This window comes from Caloenas nicobarica, chromosome 7 (genome assembly GCF_036013445.1).
Source record: "Caloenas nicobarica isolate bCalNic1 chromosome 7, bCalNic1.hap1, whole genome shotgun sequence".
In the NCBI taxonomy this organism is placed as follows: Eukaryota; Metazoa; Chordata; class Aves; order Columbiformes; family Columbidae; genus Caloenas; species Caloenas nicobarica.
The window spans coordinates 30,499,526-30,522,759 of NC_088251.1; the positions used below are offsets into that span (position 1 = coordinate 30,499,526).

The 23,234-nt window shown below is 36.7% G+C and overlaps 1 protein-coding gene across 1 annotated transcript in view; it reads left to right on the forward strand.

Moving 5' to 3' along the window:
• Positions 1-23,234, forward strand: part of GRID1 (glutamate ionotropic receptor delta type subunit 1) — a 516,801-nt gene that overhangs the window by 411,564 nt on the left and 82,003 nt on the right. The window contains exons 7-8 of the mRNA XM_065639013.1: positions 7,387-7,548; positions 8,861-8,980. Of these exons, the coding sequence (XP_065495085.1) occupies positions 7,387-7,548; positions 8,861-8,980 (282 nt within the window). The remainder of the gene's footprint in view (positions 1-7,386; positions 7,549-8,860; positions 8,981-23,234) is intronic.

Genomic DNA, 23,234 nt, shown 5'->3' on the forward strand with positions numbered 1-23,234 from the left:
GCATTGTCAGTATTGCCGCATGTGGAGAAAGAACACTGAAACATTTCAGGATTTATAGCTAAATCCAGTTAGTACTAGATAGACCTAATGTCTATCCCTGCATGGCATTTGAATGGTGTTTAGTGGGATTACTGCTATTAAACTGTTTAGATTATTTCAGACATATTCTTACAGAGTCAATTTGAAGAAATTTTAATGCATAACCTGCTTTATTCCAAAATCTTCCCATTTAAATATTACTTTTGAAGCCTAAAAACTTGATTTTCGATGAAGATCTTTTTTCTTTCATCGGGTTATTTATGATATGTTCAAAAACTCAAAAAATTTTTTGTGTTTTTTTCTGAAGAAATATTTCTCTTTAGGAATGTATTTCCCATTGCAGTTTGTTTCTTACCATATTTACCATTTCTCTATTAATAAATTCAATCTATGTGAGTTTATAATAAAATATATTACAGGGACACAGTGTATATGAAATCATTTAGCACACTCCAAAATATATAGTAAAATTAAAAAGGCAAAAAGAAAACCCAAGCAAACTGTGTCACAAAATTAGTGAGTCCAGCCTCCTTATTGAAGAATTATTCCAGGCATTGTTTTGATGTATTTGGAGAGAAGACATTAGAAAGTGTGGGAGGGTATCCACCGAAATAGCTACTCTTCTCCCGTGTAAAAATTTTATTCTTTGAAGACTTGACCATCAGATATCTTGTAGGAATCTCTTAGCAGCTGCTCCTACAGGGTTGTGTTTTTATTTATGAACGATCTTCTTTTCAGGAATGACTGCAATTTAACTACTATATGTGGAACTGTATTTTGGAGATGTGTTTGGCTGCTTAAACTTAAGGGCCTGATCCTGCAGTTTTGTCCAATTAAATAGCCTCACTCTCATTTGACCTATTTACGTTGCTGTTATTACACAGCTGGAGGCAGTAAATATTGATTAAGCCCTATTAAACTGTCCACTTCCTACCATGAAGGACTGATGAGCCACATTTTTATTTTCCTTTCATTACAAACCTCTATTTGCATGTCTCTAGTAAAGTTTAATTTGGACTTTTGGCCACATGTTCAGTCACGGTGAAAGTGTTTCTGAGTACCACATGAATTAAAAACATCTTTGAACTGACTTTACTGCCCATTGCATGGCATAATCTCCCCCTTAAGACCAATGGCATGTGTTTTATACAGGGTATGTTAGTAGAATTTGTTAAAAAATAACCCATATAACCACGGGTGTCTTCTGGCCATGTGGGATTTTGTGAGCTCTCTGGAGGCTGAAACCCCAGGTACTTTCTGGAGCGAGATTTTCCTCTCTGCTCAGGCTATCTCTTTTGACTGCTGGAGTTCTCTATTTGCATAATTATTTCACTGAATTTTTGTTCAGTGCTCTATCAGGGAGCAGACAGCAGTGTCTAGAAGACAGGGTCGGTACCTTTATTTTTTTATTGCCTCTGAAACCTAATGTTAATCCATATTTATTTATAAACGAGGTAGGGTAAAATGATAATCTTATACTCTGTTTTGCAATTCCAATATCATCTCTTGTCTTCCTGTCTGACTCTCAGTTATGTTCAGTTTTCTTTATCAAATGTTCCCTGCTAGACTTTCCCTGGACAGTTAGTGTTGGCTGTGCCAAATTCTTGAGACATTTAGTGAGCAAAGCCAATGCCTGCAGCTAACAAGCTTGAGCATTACAGGGTAATCCAGATCTTGTGTTATTGTTAACATGTTGTTATAAAACATACTAGTAAGAAAACACTCATAATTATGATAAATACTCATAATAAATACCTGAAGGACAGTGAGCATTCAGAAAATAGAAGCTGTGGGTAGGGAAAAGTGGTGTGAGATGCATAACTCAAGAAAAAGGGATAAAAATACTCTAAAAAAACTCAAAAAAGCTGCTTATTAATAATAAATATTTTGAGACTGCAGTCTTCCAAAGAAAACTTTGTAAGCCTCATTGTTTGAGATACTTAAAACTAGAATGGGCAAAACACTAAATAATACACCAGTTAAGATTCCTTACTGTCAGAAGGCTTGAATAAATATACAATTGATGTATTTTTTTTGTGATTTTAGGAAATTTTATTCAAGTTTTCATTTGCCTCAGTTGTTAATAAATAGCCCTTCAGAACTTCGAAGCTGACATTTGAGTCTTTAATGAATGCTTGTTTTTTTGACTCTGGTTTTCTCATGAATGCCAGGCTGCTGGCTGTGATTTTGAGCTCCATGAGCAGTGAAGCATGAATTTAAAACATAAGAATTAATGCAAAGTCTCACAACGGGCTCTGCAAACTAACTTAAGAAAATGAAATAGGTCAGATTTTCAGTCTCTCCACTCTAACAATATCCTTGTAAGCACATATTATACCATAAGTAAACCATCCATCTTCACCGCTCCTAGTAAGATGCACCCAATCATTGGAGACACAAGTGCGTAACTATGCTTGGCAGTACTTGAACTTTGGAAGTTGAAATGCAGTTTTAGGGCATGCTGGTGTGTGCGTACGCAAGCACGATGATATCACTCCCCAGGCAGCAAGCATTTCTGCTGCTGGCAGACTGGAGCTCCTCTTCCATCTGCCTCATCCTTGGAGCTGACTGCTGCGGCTGCTCACAGGGTGATCTTGGCAGCAGCAAGGTACAGATGCCCAACTTGGGAATGACTTTTTGAAGCAGTGGCATCTGGGTGTCAGCTTGTCTTCCCAGCTGATCTCTTCAGTAGTCTTGTCTCGCCAGACTTCTGGCTCAAAAGTTGGGGTCAGTCTTTGTGGTTTCCTGGGCTTCCCTATAGAGCACTTACCTATGATTAGAGCCTCTGAAGGAGCTAAAAACTATCTTCATATATAACTTCAAAAGTAAAATCACTCTGATCACTCTGGAATATCTCATGAAATTCACATAAATGACATTTAATAATGTGACAGGTTGACATTTCTGTTCTCATTGAAAATTTCTACTCTGCTCTACTAGTATATGGTGGATTTTTTTCTTCTTTGCAAAATAAAGGTTCCTAATGTCTGGAATAATTTTGAGAAGCTATACCAGAACATGCCTAAAATTACTCATGCACAGAGCAAACTCTTTAATATATTGGTAAAACAGTCACCATTGTTCTTACAGCAGATAGATCAAAAAGCATCTCATTCACAATACCTCCAGCTCTTACAGCTCTCAGCGATGAAGTGAAAGAGGAACTGAAAATTACTGCTGCATCCTCCAAACAGAATAGAAATGAAACACTTTGTTCTGATCTAGGAATTATGTTATATGAGAGGAATCCTTGCAGACAGATAGATGTCCTTCCCTCCTCCATTCCCCCTGTGAATATATAAACAGGGGAAATAAGAAATGCTCCAGAGCTTGGAAAACCTGAAGTAGCCAAGTACGTTGCCTTATTTTTTCTTCTCTCTTGCTTTGCTACCATTTCTGAATGTTGTCTGAAGACTAATCTTTAAATTTAGTATTTTCTCACGCTTCTGAGAGCACTGGTGGAAACAGAGTCTAGCTGATCCCTGGGGTATCTCAGAAACTCCCTTTGAGGGGTTGTGTTTTTATTCAGAGGGAGTTTGCTAGTCAGCTGAGACTTAAAATATGTGTGCAGTTGCAGTAATAAGTGTATACAGGCTTTCCCTTCTGAAGCCTTTTTCTTTCCACAGCATTGCTATTCTGGAGGTTACAGTAAACTCGTGTTGCACATACAATCTAGTACATATAAAGAGATATCGCTGTATTAAAAGGAATATCAGAGAAAATAAAGGAAATCATTATAGCCCTGGATTTACTGTGAGATCAGGCCACAATTTCTGTGTCTTGTTTTAAGTAACATTTTTTCTGCAAGAAAATATGTAGATGGTAATGAATTCAGGTAGAAAGTGAATATGATTTTGAGAAGAGCATATTTGAAGCATTTAAGTATTCTTATTTTTCTACCTCAGAAAGGAATTAGGAAAAAAGAAGAAAAAAGTATCTCTCACAGTAATTTAATAATGTATCTTAGTGTAGGTGTTGAAGGAATCAACTGTTCAGCTACGCTCACAACACTACTGGGGCATCAGACTGAACCTGCTTCCGTAATTCTGTTTTCTAGCATAGAGCTAGTTCCCATTTGGGATTAGGCAAAGACATTCAATCTATACTGCTGTGGATGTTGAGGAACTGGGTTCTCCTCTGCACACTGTGAAGGATCAAATTGACATTATTTTCTAAGTTATCAGGATAATTTTGGTTGTTCTTTATTATTTTTTGCACTTCAAATAAGTGACTCAACCTAGAGGACTGCAAAAACAATACTGTCATGTGAACATTGTGCCTTCTTGGTTTAAACAAACACGCTATTTACAAGCTGAATTTTGATCACTATGCAAAACCAAATTTTTTGAGTTACACTTCATAAGTCATAAAGGGTTCTGCCCTTAATAGGGTGGACTTCTACACTTTGTGTTAATTTATGAATTAACTAGCAAATTGAACAAATATTTTTTTTTAATGTTTCAAAACTAGCCTTCATTGTGAAGGTTTTGTATTGTTTTTCTGGCTTACGTATTTTCTGTTCTGAAAGAGAAATGTTGATGGTGTGAATAAAATTCAATTTACTCTTCCGTAGGATATTCACTCTTCACTGAGTAGGGGGTAAAAAGGGGGTAAAATGTAGTAATGCATCTATGTCATTTTTATGGGAGTAAATACTCAGAATATGATTATATGAAAAAAAAGGAATTTTGCTGATTAGAAAGTACTATATACTCATTTCTTGGGCAAGACTTGCAGTAGAAAAGAACTGGAGTGGCAAAATGCAAGTGGTTAAGTGTGCACAAGATGTGCAGAATAGCCTTTCCATGGCAAAAAATAACTTTTTGTGTTCTCTGCAACATTTTCTTCTGTCTTGGTACAAATCTCCAGATGTATGACAGAAGGGCCTAAGTAGGAAACTGTTTCTTGCTGTCATCCAGTTTATATCATTCTTATAAAAGAAAAAAATGAAAGAATGTTAATACAAAATCTGTTCTAGATCTAACTGAAATATATGGATTTTGGTGGTAAATAAATGGCTACTTTGTTTTGCTGTACACCATGGGGTAATTTGAGTTGGATGCATGGTCATGGAGGCTAAGATCCTCAAAAACAGTTCTCTCAAGCTTTCCATCCATTATCCATGCAGAACTGTGGCTGTTTCTCTAGGATCATAGAAAGTAGCAAGCGAGAAGTAAAGCAGTGTACCCAAATACATCTTACATTTTGCCCCAGGGCTGTCTGCTAGCAAACCAAGAAAACTGGTTTTGGGAATGAGGCTTCAGTTTTCCAGAACTGAAAAAGAGCAGTGCCAAACTGAAAAAATACAAAGTATTTCTGATTTCTGGCTGTTCCAAGGCAACAGACAGTGAGTTGTCAGTTAAAAGTGAGGGTATAAAATCAAATTTAATGGGGAGTGAAAAGGATCATGAGTGCACGTAAGAAGCGACATGTTTCCTTATGCATGTAAAATCTACTTCAAAGCAAATAGTTTTGCAGTGTATGATTTGGGTGGTTTATTTCGTGTGTGTGTGGGTTGTTGTTTTGTTCGTTTGTTTTGTTTTTCTTGTCTTTTTTGTAGAGAGTAGCTTAACACAGAAGAGGAAAAGTATCCCATTGAATAATAAGGATTTGTTTGGTTGCACTATTTGAAAATTGTTTGGAAAATATCTGCAGAGTAGGGAGACAAATGCAACTGAGAAGAAAGACACTTATTTGCTGAGACTCTTATTAAGTCTTCAATTATTTACTTTTCCTAAAAAGAGAGGAAATCTGGAAAGTAGCTGCTTTGGAAACTCGTTTAAAAGGAAATGTATTAACTGGATGAAATAGCAGATACAGGGAATATGGACAGCTTGTTCAGGAAAGCTAGAAAGAAAACAAGGGAAAGAAGATGCCAATGCTAGATGGGAGAAATTGTCGGTCATAGTATCTCATAGGTTTTGCATTGTTTTTTGCATGAAGATACCTTTTTATGTTCAGTCACTTAAATCAGTGGATATACTCAACCGCTTCTTTGTGTTTTTTCTTCCTATTTGACTATTTCAAAGTGAATTTTTGTTTAGATGTATTTTGTTCGGATTTATGTATACTAGAAGATTTTTCAAAGTGCCTAGGTTCTCAGTGTATTACAAACTCCAGATTATGGAAGATTAAATATTTTGTTTCTGAAGATTAGGATTTTAATATAACAGAAATTTACTTGGAGCCACTGATGCAACAATAATATATAGTTAAGCATTCACAGCTGAGTGACATTCTTATAGAAAGTATGCAGCTGCATTAACTTGCATAGGTAGCCCCTTCCTGGTCTCTAGGTACCTTCTTCTATGGTGAATTGAGAAATCCAAATGATAAATAACAAATTCATGGTTCACCATGGGTAAAGCCTTCAGCTAGGAGAATATATTTTTAATAATGATAAAAGCTGTATCTGGCAACTGATGTTAACTGGAGATTTGAATTTAGTAAAGAATAAATCAATACCCCTGAATCTCTGCCTGGATTTGAACAAGAGTGCATGTAAACTCCGGAAACAGGTGGAGAGTATCTTCTTTTTTTTTTTTTTTTTCAATCACTTCTCTCAGCCAACTTTCACTGCTAAAGTTTTACCACTTGCAGTGGATACCACTGCGTGTCGAAGATCTGATCTTGTATTGATGGGCCTGTCTTGGGTTTAAAAAATGAAATACATAGCTGAGCATAACTAGTGCGGTGTTCTTACCAGAGTCTTTGTTAATTATTTGTTCCCTTTATCTTTCACACAAATTGAAGAATAAGGAGGCTAAAATCAATAGCTCCAGAGAAAGCAGAACAGTAACCAGTTTTCTGTATTTTTGTGGAAAGAGATGATAAAACCTATATAATACTGTCATTTATCTTCCCTCTGTTCTAAACAGTTGCATTAGTATCATGTTTTGCTGTGCCAGAAATTACCAAGGAAATCGCTCAATTGAAGGAAAAAAAAAAGAAGTTAATTCCATTCTCTCTTTTTCTTATTGCTGAAAGGACTGAAAAAGTAGCAATCCTGGTCTTTCATTGATAGAAAGCTGCATTCCTTCTATAGCTTGAGTTTGTTTGAACTGCGTTCTCTTACATCTTTACAGCACTGCATTGCAGTGGTGGTTAATGCACAGGCAATGCAAGTGTGTCAGAGTGCCCTGGCCAGAAAGGCCAAGCAGGAAAGGTGGGGGCGAGCACTGGTATTGGTGTGAATTGCCTTGACTGTTGAAGATGTCAAACATACCCAGCTTTTCAGTTTAGTCATGTCGTCTTCTATTTTTTTGTTTGTTTGATTGCTGGCTTTTACAGTTTATTCAAAATTATGCTCGAATAAACCAGGAGGCTCATTCTTATTATTGTTTGCAGGTTTCCAACCTGTACCTGTATGACAGTGTGCTCATGCTGGCCAATGCTTTCCACAGAAAACTGGAGGACAGGAAGTGGCACAGCATGGCAAGTCTGAACTGCATGAGGAAATCCACCAAACCTTGGAATGGAGGACGATCCATGCTAGAGACTATTAAGAAGGTGAGAATAGACAAACCACAATTGTGTGAGCAATTGAAAGAGTTGCTCCATTTCTACTTGAGATTAGCTTTTGAAGAGGTTTTTGACCTCTATTCAACTTTTCTTTGATATATTACAAGCAATTGATTTGCAACTACCAGGAATGATCTGCAGCTATTAAACAAGCAAATGACTTATTACAAATTACACACGCTGCAGTGTTGCTCCAGTGGTGTGTGTCCTACTTCCGTTGTTCTCATAGCTAACTTCTGTAGAGATAGTGTGATTAAGAATAGTCATACAAATTGTTGTGTGCATGCATCATCATCATTTCCCCAAGAGAAGAACTTAAGGAGCTTGAGAGGTCAACCAATGGTAAGGTTTAAGTAAATGTTCCATTTACTGCAGCTCAACTAGCTTCATAAGTTAGCTGAGCATTGGTGAGGATCTATTTGTGTACTGTAGCCCAGAGCCAAGGGATCTGGTTTAGCTAAGTTGTCACGAACAGTGATGCTGTCTTACAGCATGTTGAGTTACTCAGATATGGACAGCACTGTGGCTTTGCAGACGCATGGTAAATTCTTGATGAAATTTATTTGATCACAAATATTACTTGAAAAAATACTCATTTTTTTATTATACTAACTATAGCAATTATTGGAGAAAAACAAAACAAAACTCACAAAACAACCTGTTTTCCCACATATATTGATGAAGTGGTTTTCCTCTAGTAAAATTATGCAATTTGATCAAATGTTATGTTATGCTTAGACCAGTCCTAAGGACAACATCCTTTGTTGCTAAGTTGATTCAAATTTTAGTGTAATTTCAAGTTTCTTTGCTAGAAACCCAAAATCAAACTCCATGATACTTTCAAAGACAGGTTTTAATAATACTTAAAATTTTGTCTTTTCATTCTGCCTCTTTCGGGAGCACAGCAGGCATACTCTTTCTTTTGGACTTAGAGTTCATGCCTTTGTGTTCAACCCTAGAACTGAACCTGCTGCCCTCAGTTACACTGAAAGGGCTCTTGTCTCACGGTCCACCAAGGTCCTTCTCCTTTCCTTTGGAGTTTCTCTGTGAATGATAAGACCTGATGGCTTTTTTCCACAATATACAGTGGATGTGTTAGTGCTAAAGTAATTTTCTCAGTTGAAAAAAGAAAAAGTCTTTTGTCTGATGCTATGTTTGAGCTATTGAAAAACATTGTAATTGCCACATTTAAGTTCACTGTAAACATTTTCAAAGCAGATTCAGCATACCTTTAATAAAAAGGAGTGCTTGTAAAGGCAAATCTGTTCTATTCTAAAATTTCTGAAACTTATTTCCTTAGGGCCATATAACTGGGCTTACTGGTGTTATGGAGTTCAGAGAAGATGGCGCCAACCCCTATGTTCAGTTTGAAATACTGGGCACTAGCTACAGCGAAACATTTGGCAAAGATGTGCGGAGGGTAAAGACATGCTGCTTCTTTCTCTCTTTTGTTTTCTTCTAAATAACATACATTCTACTTCAAAGGAGAAAATATTATTCGTTAAGAATGAGTTAGTGCTACACTGCAGAAGAAATTTACTATAAGAGAAATATTTTGAAATATCTTGCACACTTAAATCTGGAAAACTAGTTTTTTATTGGTAGGCAGGAGTCCTGCAAGTTGTTTCCAAAAGTGCAGTGATGATGCAGTGCCATAACAATACTGTGAACATAACAATGAAGACAGCACAATTCTACTATTGTGTTCTATTGTTAATTAATATCTAATTGATATAACTGGCACTTGTCTTACTAGGGAAACTAACTGAGAATATAAATTACCTAAACACACAGAGATGTTTCAAAGTATAGCAGCTGCAAGAAGTTGAGATAAATAAAAAAACTCGAGAGAAGATAACCTCCAGAATGGATGATGCTATATTGTGTAAAGTAAAAGATGACCTATCAATGGTGGCTGATGGAACAAGTACTGATGGAAATTAGAAGGCAGTCAAAGTGGTTCCATGGAGTTACTAACATGATTTGTTATGGGCTGAGAAGGCTACCTGGAACTTATTCATGCAAATGGGATTGTCTGAAAATACCCGAAACTCTCAATTGAACAGTGAGGTTCTGATTGGAACCCAAGCTACAAAACGTCCCTAAACTAGTCAACAGATTGGTCAATACAGACATTACCGCTGTATGGTCAATGGGTTCTACATTAAGCAGAGCTGAACAAAGAGGATTTCATGAAGAGTTAAAATTTATAACATTTTCTGTTGTCATTTAACCATTGGTTTCTGTGTTTTGTTTTGATTTACCTGGATTACATGAGTCTAAATGAAAACCAAGCAAAGAACTTGTGTTTACATTACCATCTTAAAAAGCTACGTCTGAGATTCTTTGAGTTTAATTTGGTATGGTGATTCTGGACATGGAGCCAAAGGCTTGCAATATTTATTAGAAATTTGACAGGAGGGAGAGAAGTATTTGAAATGCATAAAGCTCCAGGAGATAAAATTAAAAAGACGTATGTTGACAAAAAATGTCTCTGAAGACTTCAGATTGGCTAGGCACACTCCTGTATTGTAATGACCAGAAAGGGCTATTTCTCAGTACACTTTCATCTCTAGAAGATTTCTACTGCAAATGAGGAAGTCTTAACTTCCAAATACTACCTGAACGATGAAAAATTATCTTAATTTTTGAAACAGTGTTGCCTATTTAATAAAAGATAGTTGGCTTAGGAGACCTAGGAAGCAATTCTAGTTCATAAACAGAAGTATGCACCACATTTTACCCAGAAGTATGCAAACCAGAAATATCCAGTGCCATGTGAGATGCTTTGGACTATCCTACTGTGTTTCCAGCTGGCACTAGAGAAAAGCACAAATGTCTTGTCAGTACTGGTTACCCCTAGCAGGTGGATGCCATGGAGCATTTGAGTTTGGTTCCATTTTGTTACAGAATTCCCAAGTGACTTTGAGTAAGTCACATAATAACCTTATGCTTTGATTTACCTTTCTGTAAAATTGGCATGATTACTACTTAGAACAGGTTTGAGTCCTTAAAGGGAAATTATGGTGTGTGAGTATGCATTATTTTTTTTTCTAATGTACATTTCAAATGCAGCAACACATTTACAAAAGCTCTCACTTCAGTATGTGTAGCACACTGACCAAATTGAGATATAATCCAGATGTGTGGACATAGCTAAAATGGCACTCAAAAGGGACCACAAAGCAAAGAAGAAGGCAAAATTACTAAAATAGCTAAACTGATATACTGTTGATCACTTGACTCCTCATGTGCTATTTTGGGATGAAGTGGTTAATACAGGAAGGCTTAACTCTTTGGATGTTAAATGCAAAACATTATACAGTTTCCAAAATGAAAGTGAGTATCATTCTAAATGGGTAAAATGCTACTGGATGTGGAGTACTACTCCGAGCTAAAATAAGGTTCTGAAAATGATCCTTTTAGCTGAATATATATAGACAGTAAAGTCAGCAATATGCTAGAGAAATCTATAGAAAAACTTGTGATATTTCTTACAGCAAGATTACCATAGAACTACTGGTATTCAATTATTTAGACAGCCTGACTTTTTATTATTGCAGCAAAAATATGTTACAGCTCAGAAGTACTTTTAAAAGCTCAGAAAGTCATGCTTGTGTCATTTATATTACTTGAGTGAGAGATAAATTCTGATTTGTTGGCAGTTGTTTCTATATCAGCATTTCTTCGGATTTAGCTATGGAGGAACACATTTTTGGTGAAAAACGGAGTGCTCTTTCTGCATGGTTTTCTTTTCCTCTGTATGTATAGCATCTGTATCTGTTTATCCCTGCCCTGTCCCTACAAAAAACCTTTGCGCTTTGGATCTATGACAGGCCAGAGCAAAATTGTATAACATTGAGTATTGAGCCTTAGAGGGAATCCAGTCAAAAGTTAGTGGACTTTTCATACTTAACATCCCTTAAAAAGTTTCTTGGAGATCATTTCCACCAGAAAGACTCCTAGGAAGATGTCCAAGATAGTAACCCAAAGATGGCAGGAATTTTCAGGGCCTTTCTGTAGAGGTGTCCTGACTCTTCCCAGTTGCCCTGAGAGCTTGTCTTTCTGCAGACAATTGTTCCTTCCACTTACCGTGACTGAGTTATGAGAGCAAGTAAATACATGTATTTGCTTGCTTTAGTATACCTTCTCCTTTATTCCATAAGTCTAACAGCATATTTTTGTGGTAAAGGCTGATAGTGGCTTTTGTGTATTCTGTTTGTTTGTTTTTTTCTTTCTTTGTTTGGGTGCACTTTAGCGAAAAGGAAACTTCAGAAAGTGCTCTAGTTTCTTCAGTTTAAACATGAATGAACAGCGTATGTCCCTTAACTTATACTACCTTGCTTTACAAAAGGCTCAGGTGATTGTGTTCTATCGACTGTGTGCATGTGGAGGCTGAGAAAGCATGGTGTATTCATGCTGAAAAAAGAGATCAGTGTGGTGGCTCATCATTATCAGGGCATTTGAAAGTTGAAGGGCAAGATTGTCAGAGAAACTGAAAAGGCTTAAATGGCTAGTGCTTGACGATTGCCAGTAGGGTTTACGTTCCTAATGTCTGTAAACACCTTGTGAAATAGCAACCTGAGTAGCTGTATATTTGGAAAAAAAAAAAAAAGAAAAAAAAAAGGATATAAAGAGATAAGGGAACTGTAAAACATATAAAAAGGAGCAGAATCAATGAAAAAGAAACTTAAATAGCTGAGGCCACACTAATGTTTTAAACTATATTAAATTTGAGTGAAAGAAAGAATGAATCACAGAGGAAACATAACTTGGAAAAACAACAAAAAGTGGTGTGAAGTGTGCAGATGAAACATATGGGAAGAATGTGACTAATATCCTATTATGTTCAAAACTAAGGATGTAGGCATCAAATTCAGCATCAGTCTTAATTGCTGTAATTGCTGGATTATTTATCATCGAATGTTCTTCCTCCGATTTAGAGTTACCAGCATGCATTTTTTTCCTTTTTTTTTTTTTCCTCTTTTAAGTTCTTATTTATGAGTCCTTTATAAATTTACTTCTTGTTACCTACATGGATGTGTAAAGCCTCTCTTGTATCTTTACATTTTTATGTCTTCTACCTTAAGCTTCCTGAGCCTTTGGTTCATTCCCAGCAGTGATTGGGGGGGATCATTACATCATTTTGTTTCACCAGCTGACTGTTCCCATCTGTTGAGGATACTTGCCTGCTTTGTACAAAGTTTTGAAGTCTGATAGGTTTTTTTGCTAGAGTCCTTTTTTTCCTATCTGTTAACATTAAGAAAATGAATGAATCATAGTATTAAAAACTGTATATTCCTAATTGTATGAGAGAGCATTCCTTCAGAGCTTGTTTGGAATTGTCAATGGAGAACTATGTCCCAATTCCACAGTACAAGGGACACGAAGTAGAAAAGGAGATCAGCACTACACTACCTCCCTCCTTATTGACTATGTTATTTTTTCTTTTTAATGAAAGCCTTGCTGTAACTTTCAGAATATCTGAGCTGGTTCGTATTTCTTATGTTTCTGCACTTGGGTAGTTTCCACATAATATAATAGTTTAGCCATCCAGCTGTGAGAGCAAAATAAGAGAGTCAGGACTCCAGGGTGATATTCCCAGCAACTCACTAACTCACAGTGAGCTCTTGAGTTGTAAACCTATTTGTTCTCGTTTGACCATGGGTGTGGAATATACCATTACAACTAACTGCCCTTCTAGGGATATGATTAGGTGTAGTTACACAAAGTCTGTAAGGAGCTTTATGATTATCTTCATCCTCGCAGGAAGATCTTCTGTAAGCATGAAATATTGTTGTTATTTAGTTTATTTTATGACAGGGATCATATTTTTTATAAAGCAATCTGCAATTCTTTCTCAAGCTGGCTGTAATGAAGGCAGAATTGATGGTTTACACACATGCTGTATTTCATAAGAAACATTCTGTTCAAAATGATAACGTTTACCATTGGCTATTCATTTCTGTCAGTTAGCATGTTTTCATTTTTTTAAGTTAGATTTTCTTGAAATATCATCTGCTTCTTAAACAATCACATTTGTTTCCTCCAGCACTTCTGAGACATATTGCAGAAGTCACTGTAAGTAGTTTTGTGCTATGTTTCACAGTTGTTGAAACTCCATTTTTGAAGTCTGATTCAGTGCTTTAATTGGGATTCTTACTTTTAGAAAGAATCTCATCGTTATCATGATGAGAAATCCTGTACTGCTTATTAATTTAAAAAAAGGAACTGTATTTCGAGGGTTCTGCAGTATTAAGTGGTTTCATTTGCAAGAAAATTGCCAATTCACATCATATGCCGCTAAAAGACAGATATTGAAGAGAATTATCTTAGGTGGTTACTACTGTAATTGAATCAGTTTTATTGCTATGGAAAAATACATAACTAAATTGCCTGAGTTTAGCTGTAAAACAGATGCATGCCTCCTGTTAGAGCACTTCATAAATGTGCACTTGGGTATAGTAATTCAGTTAAATCTGTGTCAGCAAAGTACCTTTCAGCTGAAATGTAAGACTGAAGTCTTGGCTACTTGTGATCACTAAACATCCTGTGTTATCTTGTGAAGGGAAGGGCTAATAGTCCTCCTATTCTAGGTAAAATACAATTTCCAGGTATTTACATTTGGTTTCACTTTCTCTTTCTACTTGGGTTGATCAAGTGTTGCAGTAGAATAATTTTCAAGGAGAGTATTGCAATTAATCCTATAAATACATTGTGTCAAACTGAAGAAAAATCTCAACTATTTTGCTCAAAATAAAAGGCCTCCTTCATTTTTTAGTTGTAATTTTCTGTACAAGATGGAGGTGAGGAGTAAAAACAAATGCATTCCTTGCAAATTCCATAAGTCGAATTATTAATGGTGAAAAATACAGCTGAATATATAGCAAATTGCTATAATCCATTTTTAAACTACAGAGGAATACTACAGAAGAAACATGATGAACCTGTGGAGTTTTTTTCTGAAATGAAGTCCTGTCACTGTTTGCCCAGGTTCTGCAAATTGTTGTTCTGGAGATTTTTGTAGTTGAAATATTTTATGTTCTCTATTATTTATTTTTAAAATTATAGCTGAATTATTACACTCACTAACTGAAAAGTAGGTAAGCAAGCTTAGAAATTAATTTTTTGTTGCAAATATGTGATACGTAGTTCTTGTAAAGTTTGGTTTTTTTAATTTTTATGTTTTTGGAAAACACCGCTAATGGGACCCATGCTTTTGCACAAACTGTTACTTGTATTTGCAAACACAAAATGCTGTATGTATTTGCAAATTATACCAGGGTCAACCCCAAGTAAAAGGGATGTCTTGCAAATTTTGGTTGGAATTCCTCCAAGCATAAGATCATGCTGGTCTTCCCCTTTGGAAGACTGTTCAGCTGTTTATATGACATTTTCACAGCATGAAGCTTGAGGGTAGAATTTTAAAAGGAGCTGTATCTGAGTTACCAGCGGGGCCAGGATACCTACAGCAATTAGGGTGCTGCTGAAGTTTCCACAGCCCACATGCACCACCGCCTGTATGTTTAGAAATTCTGTTTAATTCTTAATTCACATACTATGTCATACTTACTAGATTATAATGAATCCTGGGTATAACATTCTTCTTTTCTAACACGTATGCAATATTGCATAAAATTGGGATGTTAAAAATCAGCCTTCTAAAACCAGTTACGTGTTTAACTATGGACTTTTTGTCAAAGCTCCTATAATTTATTAATAGATCCAAGGAGAGTATTCAGAAGGGGATGAAGAGAAAGGCCCTTTCTGTAGCTCTGCTCATGAAGAATTCTGTGCTCAAGTGTGCACACTATGGAGAAAAATGTATTTCCATAGGGAAACAGGTCAAGATCTTCTGAGCTTAACACCAAAGAAAATAGAAAGTATTTGAATAAAGCTCCACGAATTCTTTTTACCTTTTTGGAAACCCAAAGACAGAGATTATTTGCTATTCTCTTTTGCACAGGATCAATCTTGAACAAAGGCAATAAGCCCACTGCTCCAGAAAAGAGAGACAGTATTTCTCTCTCTCTCTTTAATTTTTTTTTTTAATTTCCTGCCCTAAGAAATATCTTTGAATCATGATTGTTGTTTAAAAATCACACCAAAACCAGAAGAACTTTCTGTTGAATGTCAGACTAACTTTTTTAGCATAATGTCTGTTTAGAAAAATCACTTCGAAAGATATTAATGATAATGCCAAAATACAAGCTCAGTTATTTAAACTAACAAATCAAATAGGTGTCATCTTGGCTTTCATAAGTAAATAAACTAAGGAGTTCTAACATCTCTTTAATTGTAGCATGATTTCAGTGTCGAGGACATTTGCAAGGACTGTATGTTGACAGAGACCATGCAGAGTTTCCTTTCCGTAGTGTTTGGAGTGCATTTATATCTTCTAATCATTGTTGTCTTATATCATTTGGTAAACTGCAAATAGATGTAGGTGCCAAGTGTAGTTTATGAAGTAATTTATTTCAGCAGCAATTTTAAAATCCAGGATAACTATGTTGTCTTCATTCGTATATTGTTCTGTTATATTGTGTCAGAAAATGGATGTTTAAATACAGGTAGTTAAGATATTTGGTTATGTTACATCATAGTTTTGTTAAGAAAAAAAGACTAAATTGTTTGGTTTAGTCCTATTAAAATAGACAACAGAAATAGAAGTTATTTAAAATTGCCCTACTATTTTTGCTTTTATTTTTGCCATTTCTTGCCAGATATTACTGTATACCAGAAAACACTTTCACATGCAGATTTTCAAATACAAGTTTAATGGCAAGATATCTTAGTGGTCAGCCCAAATGTGGGGAATTAGGAACTTCTGTGTCACAGGTGCCACCAGCTATCTGTCTTGCTTTGGCTTGGTTCCTTAATTTCATTATACTTAAAAAAAAAGAATAACCTTAATTTATCAACTTACTCTTTTGGAAAGATACGTGCAAAAGGGCATCAGAGTTCTGATTAAACCTCTTTGACCGTATTGGCTAATTCACTGAAACTGTACTTGGCAGAGATTGCCTGCTGGTGTTCCAGTTTCTGGCAGAACTGCCTTGAAATTGGGGACTTTCTGTTTTCAGACCATGCAGAAAACACTCAGTTTTACCTTAAAATAGCTACAATCTATAATTAATGTGATCCTGTCTCAAAGAAAGAACTCTAAAATATGCCTGGTCCAGTATCACAGTATTTCTTGCTGTAGGAGTTAATGTATTTATATACTTGGGTAAAACGCACGGATGTCACAAAATAAAACTTGCTTTTCATTTTGAGACAACATCCTTTTACTGGAATGGGCGGGGCTAATAACTCTCAAAATGGAATACTCTTTCTGAGTGTGACATTTATGTGATAGGCTAAGAGATTATAGTATGTCTGTATTTTTAATATATTAATGAGTGTGATGTACAAATATATAACAGATCTCCCCCACAATATGATTGCTAACAGGACATAATTTTAAGTTGTATGTTGGCAACAAAATAGATTTCTTTAATCAACATATAGTAATATATACATATATGTTAAGTATTTTCCACCAAAAATGAGGTGCATGTGCAGAGCACAATAATAATTAAAAATATTGACACTGGTTAAAAAGTCAATTGTCAATATGTTGCCATAGGCTGAAACAGCTATTAAATGCAACAACATATTTGAATTCCACTTAGATGTAAGGGGCAAAAACACTTCCAACAACACAAACCCCCTGAATACTGAAACTCACTGGAATGCGCTTTTGATGGAGATTATTTGGAATGGTTTACACAGGTTGAATCTGTCACATGAATCACCCTGTTTGCCCTAGGAAGCCATGCCCTAGCTATTTTAAGTGAAAAATATAATTGCCACTAGACTGAAAGGAAAATGGGATAGAAGTGACTTTTTAGGAGGCTGGATTCCAGGTCATGCAGAGCTTAAAAAAATGTTAATAACTCGAAATTACACCTGGATCTGAAATGATGAGTAGAGTATTACAAAGAAGAGGTGTACTGTGGTGACAGTGACCATGCATGCAGTTTTTACTTCACCAGGACAGGGCAGGATCAGAAAGTCTCCTGTTAGTACAGTGTAAACCAGGCAGAGCGTCACGTAGAAGAGTTGAAGCCGGGTATCTTAAGTGGCTGAATCCTCTTTGCAGTCAAAATTCTCTTACGAACAGTGACATACCTGTGCTGAAATTAAATAGCAAGTTACAGAAACACCTGACTGCATGCCTGAAGCCTATTGGGTTTTTATAAATAGAATTGTACAAAGCATAAAGCATGCAGGATGCCAGTATTCTGCCTATGAATTTAAGGTGCCATGAAAAACTTAGTGATGTAACTCTCTTTCATTATTAACTTTTGTACTGCGCTTTGAGATCATCGGATGAAGGATGCTGTCTATGATCATGTAATGCTTCAAATGCATGAAGCAAATCTCTTTGCAACTGAGTACTTCTTTAATTTAGTAAAACAGCTTCAGCCTGCCAATGCCTACTTCACTCACAACATTTTCTATGAAAAGGTAAGTTACAAAGCCCCGTGGAGTTTATTGATGAGTTCTAAAGAAGTTGCAGATATTGGGCTTTGTTGGAAAGCAGACATAATGAAGAATTAAAAAGAAAAAACCAAACAAACTCTGTTGTAGTGGAGGAGTTAAAAAGAAATGTGCTGCTGCTCATTAGCGACTGAAGCCAGATACAGGAAAAGAAACTTAGGAAACTTTAGGAAAAGAAACAGCATGAAAATAGTTGATCCTGACATCAGTTATTTGCTTTAAATACGCTTGCCAAGGTCAGTTCCCCTGAATATGGCAACTAAGGAGAAGAAAGGCTTGCTTGCTTACAGCAGTAAATTACTCTCAATTATAACACCACCAAAAGGTCCCTTCCTAGTGCTTTACTCAGCACAGTGCTTGCACTTGTTCCCACTGTGTCTGAAGTTTTGTGCCATCTTGCCTGGTCCTGCTGTTTCTCCCACCATCACAAGACTTAGAGAAAACAAGTGGGGAGGCAAATGCTTTCTCCTACAAGTGCTGTATTCTGTGGTCATGTGTCTGTGGCTGTTTTGTGTTGTACAGTTAACTAACAGACTGGTGATTTTTCCAGCCTGTCAACTGAATTGTTGGTTTCAGCAGGTTGACTGCTATATCACCCTGCATTGTTCATCGTAAAGTCTCACATTCTTAAAATTTTATCCACTGGTAAAATTTGGTTGCAACACTATAAGAGAAGTAGATATGTTTTAAAATAGTTGAGATGATACCATCTAGGGATGTATGTGGCTGATGTCAGTTCTTGGACATTTGTTTTTAAGTAAGGGCTGTTACCTAAACATAGACGAGGTTGACAGTGTGCAAATACAGGTATTCTTTTGCAAAGCAGGTTCTAAAGCTTTCCAAATACGGTGCTTGGGCAGATAGGCAACTGAAGGTACCAAAGCTTGTAGTCCCTGAAGCCTTACCAGAAAGTAGTCCTAGACAAATACAAGAACTGGAGAGGAAAAAAAAAAAAGCTAATATCCAGTAACTAGGAGCATGTGTGATATTTAATACTACAAGAACATTTCAGCTTGAGTAGCTCTAGCACCCCATATAATTTTCTTAAAGCTTTATGTGCAATTTATTCAGCCATAAGATTAATAATACAGTAAGTTTTTAGTGGATGCTTTGCAATACTGCTGTCTGAGCTGTATTGAATCTAAACTGAGCTCTCTCTCATTTTCTATACTCTAATTCAAGATCCCATTCAATACCAACCTATAAGGCTACTGTAGCTATTTACATTTCAGTAGTGCCTGGAGACTGTGGTTTTGTTACACCAAGAGCTGCCCAGGTAGTTAACTATATTATGATTGTGTAATGCATAAACTATGTGGATGTGTGTTCAGAAAACCACTATTGTAGTTTTGCCATCCTGACAGAAAAATGCTGTTGAAATCTAAGTTTTGAGAACATTCAGTGTTGGGACTTCTCCAGGGTGTTTGTTAAGATAGGGATAAATAATTTTGTGGACCTGGTGTAAGGTATGTTTTTCAGGTGAGGAATAACAAACACTGCTGCTCACGGTTCAGTCTCGAGGAGGGAGCAGCTCACTTCTGCAGTTGAATCTGAAATTTTTTCTTTTCTACTAAGCTTTACCTTAAATAATTGGGAGTAAAGCATTTATTGATAGGTTTTCTGAACTCGCTCAGTAATACTATAAGGTAATTTTATTAGAAATTTTAAAGAGAAATAAGTGTTTTTACTCCATGTTTTCATTAGGGCAAGGGAGGGCAAAAGAGAGTACAACATATTTACTTTATGAGCATGAGGAAAATGCAGAGCTTTTGCTATTATTTTTTGTTAATTCTGAGTTTTTTTGTTAATTCTGAGCATTCAGAGGAGGACTTTTCCTCGATAGGCTCACTGAAAGGACATTCAGCATCTAGAGCTTTTTTTTTTCATTTGAACAAAAATAAGAACACAGTAATCAGTGAAGTAGAAAACACAGATTTGCTGGCGGAGATGGCTTAAAATGAAAGAGTGAATCTGAATCTAGGGTACAGCCCACAGAGTCTGCTACTCTAGTGTGGCTCTCACTACAGAGCATTTCAGTGGATTTCTTAATTAAAACAAAATGTCCAATCTTCTCTGCATCTCAAGATGAATCTCTTATATCAGGAGCTTGCTCTCTGAGTTTGCTTCTCTTCCTCTCGTGCATCCCCCAGTTTCAGCCTGGCTACATGGTCCTTACTTGTGTATTGTGTCCTGCACCCTGGAAGATTCTCTTTGTCAAGGACAGTCATTTGCCTTCATGGAAGCCACGATCTCCCCTGTTTCTGCAAGCAATTCAGTCTGGCCCTCTGTGCAATCTGGCTCTGAAAGATCGGTACCTTTCTCTGTGCTGCCTAACCACAACATTTAGTAGAACACAACATACAGTGAACTGAGAGATTAAATATGTGCCATTCATTCCACAAATCGATATGATGGAGTGGAATTCAAATCAATATTGGTTTTCTCTCTGTTTCTATATTGAATCCTGATGGAGGGTTTGGGCTGAGACAGATTAATTGTTCCAAGATCTATAACTATGTTATTTTAACTATGGTTTGATTTAATAAACAAGTAAGGAAAAAAATGTAAAAAACCCCTAGTGTTAAATTTTGGAAAAAGAAAGGGAGAAGTTTTCGTATAGGTTTTCATTATTTATCTAGTATATTTCTGTAGATTTTGCCTGTGGGTTGTATTACAAGACTTCTGTGCGTTATCAATTCTACTATGTCAGCCACGACTTACCACCTTCATAACATTTTACTGAAGATGACTCCTGTTGAATCTTTTTAATTATCCGTATACTGTGATCTTTTGCTATTTCTTCCATTCCCAAGATGCAGTGCAAAACATGCATTTATTGCATACAATGAAGAAGAAGAAGAAAAGAAAGTATGGATTGGATCGCCTTTCATTAGTATATTCAGATTTTGGTGAGAGTAAGATTTCATAATGAAAGGAGTTCAGATTAGAGTAGAGAGGTATTTTTCAGAATTAATCAACATTTTAAGGCATTAAGAAGTTTTGGCTTCAGAACAATTACAGCAATTACATTAGTTATTCAGTATGATTTATTATGATTTTTCAGATTCACAAGGGAGAGCTTACCACAGTGCTTGTGCTCTGATTTAACAAGCACGCTGCAGGCAAAACATCTCTGTAGCAACCTCCTTTGTGCTTCAAGGTGGTACATTACTGAACCAGCCACGGGAGCTGGGACACTCAACAAACACCCCAGCAAAGCACACCGTTTCCCTATCGCTGATTTGGTGTGATCATTCAGGTGGATTTGTGGATTATAACATAGTTCAATATTGGACAGTCTGATGAGGGTATGACAGTAATTATTATCTGACAGTGGAGTCATCTGTGAAAAGTCAGAGCCTCCACCATTGAAACCATTGTGTCTGCCACAAAGGGACTCTGCTTTGGAAAATAAATAACCTTCATCTTAGGAATGCTTTCCAGGTGGAAGGGGTGACTATTGGTGGGGAGAATGAGGCTGGGCATTCCTTTGTCTGTCTGTCTCTGACATATGCGAAGCACATTAAATTGAAGTCTGCTGGCACTGCCTAGCATAAAGCAGCAATCTTCAGTTTCTTATTTGCATTAATTGCATGCTTGTGAGGCTGTCTAGTTGCTTTTTGTCTTGCTCAATAAATGACGCATTGCCTGCAAGTTTTGTCTATCCTATATGGTCTTTATAGCACAGGTTGGCTATTAAATGCCATAGGAATTCACATTTATCGGTTGAGCTATAGCTGCCTTTATAATATTTTATCCTAATAAAACCAGGAAACAAATTTCCTTGCTTAAATTACATTGATTTCCCTTATCCTTGCTTAAATTACATTGATGCCCTTACCTATCCTCTGGCTTCATTTGAGAGTTACAGCCTGTTTCTTGACCATTTACAGCATTTCAGAGAGGATCTCTAGCTGTCCACTGCTTCTGCAGCCTGCCAGATAATCTCTCTCTCTTCTCACAGACCTTGAGCAAAATATACTTTTAAGAACCTGAGCTAGTGTTGCTGTACAGGAGGATTTATGGTAGGTATTTTGAGTACTTATCCTGGATTTTGAAAATAAGTTGCCCTGTTTTCTCACCCTTTATGAAGCAAAGAAAAACAGTCAGCGGGATCTCCTGGAAGGACAGGAGGAATTGGAGCAGCAAAGGATCTCTTCAGCTCCCTTCTCTCCTGGGTCTCACAACGCAGCCTGCCCACATTAATAATCCTCATTGCTCCATGGTTGTTTGTCAGGCTGCAGTGAAGATTAAATATCCTTTCCTGTAGCTGAATTAACTTTCTAGATGTAGGTGGTATAAAATGGGTACATTGATGTACCTACTTCCACTCTAGTTTTAATTTTTTCAGAAATCCTCTCTGTTTTGAATTCATAATAACTATTAGTATTTCCAAGAGTTGGAAGTTCAGAATCAGACCAGCAGCCAAGCCTCTGAAGAGGCAGAATTTCTCAGTGAAGCGAGGTGTTATAATTCTGATTTCGAAACACCGCTCTAGGATATGTCGTTTCTCTAGCTCTGGCTTGCTTCAGTAGGTATTGCATGGTCCCATCCAAAAAGACAGTATATGGATTAATGCTGCTCCAGATCAATGAGCAGAGGAAGTGATTGGTTTTTTTCCTCCTTCTCCCTCATTAGATATGAACACACCTTAAACCCAAAGCCATTCCTGTGTTTGTGTACAGCCATGATCCTGTCACTCCTTCAAATCCTGTGGTGTTCCCCATGCTTCTTATCACCAAAAATAAGCATTAGCAATGGATTCCAGGATAGAAATTGGGATGTCTGCTAGTTTTATTGATCTTAGCTCCAGAATTTCTTCAGTAAATGTAAGCATCTCAAAATGCCTAGTGACAAATTAAATGGGGCGTAGTCCCAGGGAGCAGAACAGTGCTCTGTGGGGGAGTGCACCGAGAGCACAGGCACTTCATTCGAGTAATCCAGGAACCTGGAGATGCAATGATTAATGAAGAAGGGACCTCCAGCTGGCCTGTAACCTAAGCAAGCTGTCAAAGTCTGCCAAATTAAATACTGGTTTGATTGACAGCAGCTCTACTGAAATCCGCATCAGGACTAGTTCTATTGCCTTGCTGCTGTATATTTATTCTGAAGTATGCCTGTTCTTAGGT